General features: G+C 41.5%; 1 protein-coding gene across 6 annotated transcripts in view; it reads left to right on the top strand.

Moving 5' to 3' along the window:
* Positions 1–9855, top strand: part of LOC103140528 (protein NLRC3-like) — a 29979-nt gene that overhangs the window by 19160 nt on the left and 964 nt on the right. For 3 of the 6 annotated variants that reach the window (XM_016673246.1, XM_007555710.2, XM_016673247.1), the window contains 5 exons: positions 36–191; positions 1846–2081; positions 3328–5113; positions 6238–6426; positions 8346–8522. In XM_016673246.1, coding sequence (XP_016528732.1) covers positions 73–191; positions 1846–2081; positions 3328–5113; positions 6238–6426; positions 8346–8522 — 2507 coding nt within the window. In that variant the 5' untranslated portion in view covers positions 36–72. Of the gene's footprint in view, positions 1–23; positions 192–1845; positions 2082–3327; positions 5114–6237; positions 6427–8345; positions 8523–9855 lie in introns of all 6 variants that reach the window. The other 3 variants (XM_007555711.2, XM_016673245.1, XM_007555712.2) reach the window with 3 other exon arrangements.

Genomic DNA, 9855 nt, shown 5'->3' with positions numbered 1-9855 from the left:
CCCATGGTGACTGAGTGTCTCTGTTTCCCTCTCAGATGGGCTTCACAGTAGGAGACTCAGTGGAACCTGAGGATGAATCCAGACGAGAACAGAGCAGTCTGTCCATCACCCAGCGGTGTTTCTATGAGGAGTGACCGATCCAAAGATATTCTTGTGGGCTTCAGTAATTATCCTGGATTCCCAGACCAAAGGTAAGTCGTCTGTTACAAGGATGTGTGAGACACTATAAACTGCCCATGCATAAAACAATTCAGAGTGTAGGGGTAAAATGTTAGTAGGTAAATCCCAGACCAAAAGTAAGTCCTTTGTTATAATTAGAGGTGTTTTTTGTAATATCTTAAAGTCACAGTGAGTGGCATCATGAACAGTTAAATGGAGTCACTGGTAACCTCACAGCAGGAGGTCTAATTATGGCAGAAACTATTTTTGACCATCATTTGTTCATAATTTTATGTTGGCAGTTATGAGAGATTTTTTTAGTTTAGTTTTTTTACCAGTCAAGTCTTTAAGTGTGCAATGTTCCCAAAATGATTAAATGTTTTATAACCATAAGAAGGCCAAGTGTCTCCTTATGGGTCCAGGATGGCGGAACAGTCCTCCAGGTTCCAATCATTGGATCCTGGAGGACGACGTGTCAACTAATCCACTCAACTTTGACCCTTGACCTTTGAAGCTGTAGTATGTAACTTTTATAAAAAATTTTTTACATATTTGTTAAAACTGTCACTATGCTATGCTATGGATATCTTTTGGTCTTGTCCTAAACTAATTGTGTTCTGGGAGGAGCTTTTTGAAGCCCTCAAGGTAATTTTCAGGAGAGATGTTCCATAAAACCCCCCCTTGTGGCAGTTTTGGGAGAAATACCCGATGGAATAGACAGAAAGGGTGGTCAATATCTTCTAAATATCTTGCTTACGGCAGCTTTGAAATGCGTTACCATCAGGTGGCTGAAGCCAGGGCCTCCTACATATAACACATGGATACAAAAAGTTTGGGACATTTATTTGATGGAAGAAATCACATATTCCCTAAGGCTTCCAAAAGCAGTCTTTAATATAAGGTGGAGCCCTGTCATACCATTATTAATTCAGTGACACATTAACAGGATTACCTTTCTGCAGTCACTGTGTACTTTTGGGTCGGTTTAAAATATCATTGTGGTTAGGAAGGTGTGGACCATCTTACCTCAGAGGGGATCTAATCGTGTGTTTTGTGTTTACTTTATTTTGCTGTTACCTGTCTTTTCATTTCACTCTGTTGTTGTGTTTTCATTATTACACTTGTTAGAACATCTGTTGTCTCATCTTTTGTCAAGTTACAATGCTGAAGATGTGTCAGTAAGAGACGGAAGAATGTAACTGTGGGAATGTGTTTTTGGTAAAAATAAATAAAAAAATAAAGTTAAAAAAAACTGTCACTATGTTGTGACGGCCTGAGACTGATAGTCTGTGTAAAGATCTCCTCTGCCTTCTCCCAGCTCCATCTAGAAACACCCAATCAGAGACAGGAGGCGGGTCTTAGAGCTGTCAGTCACCATTTATGTGGTGCTGCTCATCCCCCTCCTCCACTCCTTTATTTATCCTCTGCTATGCTGCAGATTCTTCCTGATATTAGAACCTGTCATGAATGCTAATGCTAGTTAGCATGGCCAATGATGCAGGCGGCTCAACGGTTGTCTTTACATGAGGATGATTGACAGCGCTGAGTCTCATTCCCAAAACCATAAATATTGACCATATCTCCAATTATTATGATTTTACTGATTGTGTTGGACCTTCATGAACATCTTCATCATTTCACCCGTATTTAGTGAACAGTTTCATTGATGAAGAAATGTCTTCACAGAGGGAGGAAGAGGAGCAGCGTTGGTGAGGAGGAGCAGCCGTCCTGCTGTGCTTTGTGTCAGAAGGTTCTGATGGATCCGGTCTCTACCAGCTGTGGACACTGGTTCTGCAGATGGTGCATCAGGTCCTACTGGGACCAGTGTGCTCCATCTGGACCCTCCTCCTGTCCCCAGTGTGGGAAACGACCCAGAACAGGAGCTGGACTGCTGACAGCCAATCAGAGCAGCTGTGCTCCAGGTGAGACTGAACACCTCCAATCAGAGCTTCTTCTGTTGTCTGTTGAACCAATTCAACGTCTTTAGATGGGATTTGGAAATTCAAGGTGTTAAACGTCTTTCTGTGATCAATTATTTCAGCTAAATCTGTTTCCAGCTGTAAATGGATCGAATGTGTTCAACCAAACAACCTGCTGGGTTTGATTTAAAATGGATCTGTTTCAGTTGTTTATGCTTTAAAACTGAACATCACCTTTAGACTGGAGGTTATTCTGATTAATGAAAACAAAAAATGGAAAAAAAACAACCTGCTGCTTTTACAGAAAGAGGGAAAAACCCTGATTTATTCTGACAATAAATTACAGATTATATAATTATATATTCTGCCTGTTTAGCTGCTGTTCATGGATGAAGGTCAGATAGAAACATCTAAATGAGGACATGATGCAGAAGAGTTGATGTTGCTTAAAGCTGCTGCATTTAATGACTGTGTTTCTGTCAGCATTAATTTATCTGAAACACTGGGTGTCTTTAAATCTCAAATTAAATCCCACCTGTTTAGAGCTGCTTATGGCTAAATTAGGGTTAGAGTGCGGGTTTTGATGTTTTTAATGTTTTTGTCTTTACTCATTATCTATTATTAATTTCTTTTTATTTCTCTTTCTCACTGTCTACGTTTTAATGATGTAAAGCCCCCGGAAAACGTCCCAGTTAAACGACGTTTAACTAAATTTCTACAGGGTTTAGAGTCCCAGTTGACGGCGTTTCAACTAAAAACCTAGAGGTTGGAGTCCTTGTCAAACGGTGTTTTTGACTAAAGTCCCAAAGGGTTTGAGTCCCAGTTAAACGACTTTTAACTGAAGTCCTAAAAGGGGTTTTAATGTTTTTATCTTTTTTATCTTTTTCAAAATCTCTTTCTCACTGTTTATTCAATGTCACATGCTGTTTTCATTTTAATTATATAAAGCACTTTGAAATGCCTTGCTGCTGAAATGTGCTATACAAATAAAATTTGATTGATTGATCTGATCTGCTTTGTGCGTCAGATCCTGACAGTGAACAGACAAAGGCCACAAAACAGAAATCTGTTGTCTGACGATAGAACCATGTTCTGGTTCTGTGTATTAATTTGGTTGTTTAGCATGACATCCTGTGAAGTCAGAGACCTTATAATGATAACACCTCCTAATGTTCCAGATGGTTTTGTTCCAGTCGAATTACAATAAATCATGTTTTTTACTTCAGTTCTCTTTTCTTCTGTGTTTCAGCAGATGTTTGTCTGCAGGAGGTTCTAGAGGAACATAAGATCAGTCTGAGGAGGAGATGTGAATGTGTGACTGAAGGAAGTAATGAAACAGGAAGTAGAACCCTCCTCAACAGGATCTACACTGATCTCTACATCACAGAGGGTCAGAGTGAAGAGTTTAACACCCAACATGAGGTGAAGCAGCTGGAGAGAGCTTCCCAGATCCAGAACCTCCATGACTCTCCAATCAGGTGCCAGGACATCTTTAAATCCTTCCCTGACCAACATGGAGCCATCAGAGTGGTTCTGACCAACGGCGTCGCTGGTGTTGGAAAAACCTTCTCAGTGCAGAAGTTCACTCTGGACTGGGCCGAGGGCTTGGAGAACCAGGATGTCAGTGTGGTGGTTCTGCTGTCGTTCAGGGAGCTGAACCTGATCAGAGATCAGCAGCACAGTCTTCTCTCGCTGCTCCATGTTTTCCATCCAACACTCCAGAAGCTCCCAGCAGAGCAGCTGGCTAAATGCAAACTGCTCTTCATCTTTGATGGCCTGGATGAAAGCAGACTTTCACTGGACTTCAGCAGCAGGCAGCTGGTTTCTGACGTCACACAGACATCATCAGTCAAAGTTCTGCTGACAAACCTCATCAAGGGGAAGCTGCTTCCCTCGGCTCTCATCTGGATAACTACCAGACCTGCAGCAGCCAATCAGATCCCTCCTTCATGTGTTACCAGGGCAACAGAAGTACGAGGCTTCACCGACGCCCAGAAGGAGGAGTACTTCAGGAGGAGGTCCAGTGATGAAGAGCTGTCCAGCAGAATCATCTCCCACATCCAGACCTGCAGGAGTCTCCACATCATGTGTGGAATCCCAGTCTTCTGCTGGATCACTGCTACGGTTCTGGAGAACATGATGACCTCAGAGCAGAGAGGAGAGCTGCCCAAGACCATGACTGACATGTACTCACACTTCCTGCTGGTCCAGACAAAGAGGAAGAAGAACAAGTACCATGGAGGACATGAGACAAGTTCACAGGAGCTGATGGAGGCAGACAGGGAAGTTCTTCTGAAGCTGGGGAAACTGGCGTTTGAACATCTGGAGAAGGGAAACATCATGTTCTACCAAGAAGACCTGGAGCAGTGTGGTCTGGATGTCACAGAGGCCTCAGTGTACTCAGGAGTTTGTACAGAGATCTTCAAAAGAGAGAATCTGATCTTCCAGACACCAGTTTACTGCTTTGTTCATCTGACCATCCAGGAGTTTCTGGCTGCAGTCTACATGCTCCACTGTTTCACCACCAGGAACTCAGAGGTGATGAAGAAGTTCCTGGGAAAAACATACAATGAAACATCTCTGGATGAGTGGATGGAGAAAGTCATGATGAAATCCCTCAGGAGTAAAAATGGCCACCTGGACCTGTTTGTCCGCTTCCTTCATGGCCTCATTCTGGAGTCCAACCAGAGACTGCTAGGAGGCCTGCTGGGTCAGACAGAGAACAGTCCAGAAACCATCCAGAGAATCATAGATAATCTGAAGAAAGGAAGAAACCTTTCATCCCCTGATAAACACATCAACATTTTGCACTGTCTGGTGGAGATGAACGATCTCTCAGCTTTTCAGGGGATCCAACAGTTCCTGAAATCAGAGAACAGATCAGAGAAGCTCACAGTGATCCAGTGTTCAGCTCTGGCCTTCATGCTGCAGATGTCAGAGGAAGTTCTGGATGAGTTGGACCTGGAAAAGTACAAAACATCAGAGAAGGGACGCCTGAGACTGATTCCAGCTGTGAGGAACTGCAGAAAGGCTCGGTGAGTCCAGGACCATTTCTCAATACTCAAGTACGTTTTTGTGTTCTTGGCAAGTACAAATCTAAAGAAGAGTTGAAAGTCTTTTCTTGCCGAGTTCACAAGGCCAGAGTTCCTGTCACACAACTGGATGATTATTTTACAATAACTACTAAACACTGATTAACACATTTGTTTCCTTTATTATCATAATCAAGTTTACTTTTGTAAAATACCAGCATAGAAAGAGACAAATACTGTTTTATAGGAATGTCTTAATAACAGTAAAACAAGCAGATAATAAACCAATAACTCCAGGAAATTGATACTAAGACTATCTAATCGAGAGCAAATATTACCATAATCTAATTGATTTCTAAGATGAGAAGATGGTGAAGAGGAAAATGACAGGACAGAGGGATGGAGAGAATCTCTGGGAGCTTTTAGGAAGCTGGAAGTAAACCTGGAGCTGTAGTCTGTTCACCTGAAGAGCTGCCTGAATAAAACAGTTTACTATGAGGTCTCGCTTAAAAACAAATTTAAATGAGTTTTTGTAGCAATTAATGGTGGTAAAAGTGCAATACATTTCTGTACCCACCTTCTCCATGTACCGCTGCTGGTGGCGCATTGCATTGTGGGATATCTTGCTGGCTCAAGTCTGCAGAAGGATGCATCGATGCGTCCTCGATAAAATGGGCGGAGCAAGAACACATCTGGGTACTTTGAGCGACCTGTCGCGATAAACTATAAATCAGTTAACGGAACAATAAATGAAAGTCATTGACCTCATTTTAATTTAACACAATCCTTACCCCCACCTCATGAACCGTCCCTCACCTCTTGGAGGGGATGATTTCATGGCAGGAAAGAGCCGATGAGGATTTCAGGAGAAACTTCTAATTCTTCTTTGTCAGTTAGTCATGGCTGCAGTTTGAACAAGGGAACAAACTACATGACAGTCCTTTAAGACAATTAGTTAGACATGATCAGAACCAGAACCTGAGTTTAACCTTGAGTTTAATCCTGAACTGCAGAGATTCTGTTTCTCGTCAAACTCGGTAAATTCATCAAATGATGACATCACTGTTTTATTTTAATCTGTTTATTTGATTTAATTGGAACTGACTTTATTTCTTCTCTCATCACAGACTTGGTGGCTGTAAACTCTCAGAGGCTGGATGTGAAGTTGTGGCTTCAGCTCTGAAGTCCAACCCTCATCTGACTGAACTGGAAATAAGTGAGATAAACATAAATAAATGTGGAACCCTTGGAGACTCTGGACTGAAGAACATCTGTGAGATTCTGGAGAATCCAGTCTGCAAAGTGAAGAGTTTGAGGTTTGTTTTCTCTTCTTGTACCATAAAATCAGTCACTAAAATTTTAATACTTTTTAGCTAATAAAATTATTCTGTTTTTCAAAAACAACTTATCAAGATATCAGAATATGATTTGTAAAACTTTTTTACCCAGTAAATGAATTACTTTTTATTTCAGACTTTCAGATTATTGAACTTTGTTTCTCAGTTTTTCTCACTTTGACACCTTGGACTTTGATTTTCAAATTAAATAAAAACTTTACTTTCATCTGAAGATAAACTGAGTACCGTTCTGGTCAGACCCAGTCAGATTCCTGTAGCTCAGGTTCTGATCCGTCTGTAGTGGATCCAGATGTTCTGACCTGAAGCTCCTCCAGGTTCTGGATGGGTTCTGCTGGACAATCCTATCAGATGTCCCTGTTGCACATCTTCCCACCACAGTTTTTCCTTCCATTCAACTTTCTATGAATAATAATTTCTGAGACATGGAGGATATTTAGTTCCTTTGTTCTCAGGCCCAGCAGCCAAACATGTTAAGTTTCACTCAGTCATCAGTCTGTCCACATGGTTGGATCCCAATAATCTGATCAGTTTCTGATGAATTTTCATTAAATGTTTAGATTACAATGGCTGCTGTTGGTTTAGCTTTCAGGTCAGAGGAACATTTCACACTTTCAGCTCTAAATGTTGGGGCTTGACTGGATTTTTCTGGGTTCCTCATTGGACAGACTGCAGTCTGGTTTTGGGTCAGACCAGAGTCCAGACTTTGTAGATTTTCTGTCATCAGACGTTCAGAGTCTGGAAACAGCAGCAGTGATGGCGGCTCAGCCTGCAGCGAATAGAAGCAGCAGGAAGTCAGAGGAACGTCCAGAGAGGAAACTGACTGAGGGACGGATTCAGAGGGAAGTAGATGGAAAAGCTTTGATGCAGATCTGGGAGGTGGATGCAGAACATAAATAATTCACAGTGTCTGAATAATAAACTGAAATAATATCACACTTACTAAACTGACTACAATAATGAAGGTTACACAAACATTCCCTTCTAAATCAACACGACATGAAAACCCACGTTGTGTAGCTCTTCAGTGCGCACGTGAACAAACAGGCTATTAATTAACGGTAAACCTTAAATATTCAGGTAAATGAACAATATCTAGTGATGGGTCCGGCAACACTGATGCGTTGGCGCATGAAGCCCACAGACCAAAACCCGTGTCGGTGCGCGTATTGGTTTCAGTAAGTCGTGACCGATACAGGAACTGTTTCGAAATGACATTAACGCGCCAAACTGTGTTTATAAGGAAGCGAATCTGTCAAAAGCATTTGCCAAACGAATTCTTGATGTTTTACGGTACAGAGTCAACTATGGAGCAGCTTCAAAGGAAAGGTTTCCGCAGTGTTGGACCTTTTTGATCTTATATTGGAAAATAAATTTGTTTTCATTTTTGTTGTTTGGACCAGAGAAACTGACCAGAGATCAGTCCTGATGGTTAAGAGCTGCTGTCATGGAGAAGAGGCTGCAGGCAGGAAACAGGAAAACACAAAATAAAAGTCAAGGCTGCATCTGCAGCTCCATCTAGAAATTCACTGATTGTTGTTTTGTTTTTAGAAAAAGGAAAAATTCCTGACTAGAATGTTTATAATGTTTAATTTCAGCTCCTGGAATCTGACAGTTTAATCAATAATCACTGATTGATGCTTCATATTTCCTCCTGATTGTTAGTTTGTGTGAAACTTGACTGATTTGCTGCAGAAGCTGAGTTTGTAGTGATGGAGCTGCTGGTGGAGCTGACAGAGTTTAAGAGCTGAAGTCAGCAGGTCTTTATTGAAGCAGCAGCTTGTTGGCATTAATAGTCATGAGACTCTTTAACTGGTTCTGTTGGACTGGTTAACCTGCATCCTGTTGGCTTCAGCTCACATCTTTTATTCTTTATTCAGGTTGGATGGCTGCAGTTTGTCAGAGATCAGCTGTTCTTCTCTGGCCTCAGCTCTGACCTTTAACCCCTCACATCTGACTGAACTGAACCTGAGCTTCAACGAAGACCTGAAAGATTCTGGAGTGAAGGAGCTCTGTGGTTTCCTCCAGAATCCACAATGTAAACTACAACGATTACAGTAAGTTACCATGTTTTAGTTTATTGCTGATGTTTGTGATGTGAAAGTTTTATTGCCACTAAACTGCAGACGTCTGGCTGATATTCTACTGATCCACTCTGAGGATCTTCATGGTAAAGACTTTTATTCCTCTGCTTTGGTCACATTAAAGCTTCTTTTAATAGGACAAATTGCTGCTAAAGAGGAACATGGAAGGAAATAAAATACTGATTAGTCATTTAATGTTTTTAATCTCTTTAAAATGTCATGATCCGTGTTTCCCTGTGAGTCTCTGCATCCCCCGTTGATTGTCTCCAGGTGTGTCTCGTTCCCTTGATTATCCCGTGTGTATTTATGTCCACCTGTTGTCTTTTGTCGGTCCTTGTCTAAATGTCTGTTAGTTCGTCTGCCGGCACAGTTGAACTGTCGAGTCCTGTGTCGGCGTTTGCTCGTATTGGTCGGTCTTTGTTGAAATTCAGTTGCTACCGGTCCTGAGTCTCCGTCCCGCTCTGCCCTGCTGCCTGTATTGGACTGTCCGAGCATCATTATTATTAAACATATCATCATCTTCACTGGGTTTCAGCGTCTCTCCTCACCTCCTACCACCACTACTCATGATATAAAATAGGGATTCACTGATAATATGAGGTCAGAACCAGACGGCATTCGGACCCCCAGTGTGTAGAAATCCCCTCATTGTCAGGATTCTGGGCTGGTTTGGCTTATTATAATAATAGTTTTATTATTGTTAATGTGTGTTTGCCTCAGTTATTTTCATTTTGATGAGATCAGCCTTGTTTCTGTTTGACTTTAGTTCAGTTCATTCTCAATTATTCCAGATTATTTATTCATTCTAGTTCCTGATTGTTTCAGTTGGATTCATTTTCTCTGGTAGTTTACTCTCCTTGTCTCCTTGTTCTCTCTCTCTGATTCTTTCTCTCCCTGTAAATCATCTGGGTCTGTTGTTCCATCTTTCTCTCTCTCAGTATTTATCCTCCTCTCCTCTCTCTCCTTCCTGGTTCTTCCTGTTTTAACCAGTTTTTCTCCATCTGCCTGGTTCCTTTGTCCTCCTGGTCATTTCTCTAAGTTCTTGTTTTACTTTCATTTTTCATTTAATAGTCAACCATCTATTCATCACCTCAGCTGTTCTGCAATGAGTCCACTCACGACCATCATGACCCTCAGGTGGAGCAGGTCAAAGGTCATTCAACCCAGTCTAGAAAAGTGAATCTCAGCTTCTGGAATCTGACAGGAACAAATCTATAATCAATGATTGATGCTTCAACACTAAAATCCTCCAACTCATCATGACCCAGTACCAGGTTCTGGTTCTGGTTCTGGTTCAGCTCCTACA

The sequence above is a fragment of the Poecilia formosa genome, unplaced genomic scaffold, assembly GCF_000485575.1.
Source record: "Poecilia formosa unplaced genomic scaffold, Poecilia_formosa-5.1.2 Scaffold72, whole genome shotgun sequence".
Lineage (NCBI taxonomy): Eukaryota > Metazoa > Chordata > Actinopteri > Cyprinodontiformes > Poeciliidae > Poecilia > Poecilia formosa.
The sequence above is the reverse complement of the archived record's forward strand: the minus strand, read 5'-3'. Positions and strand labels throughout refer to the sequence as shown.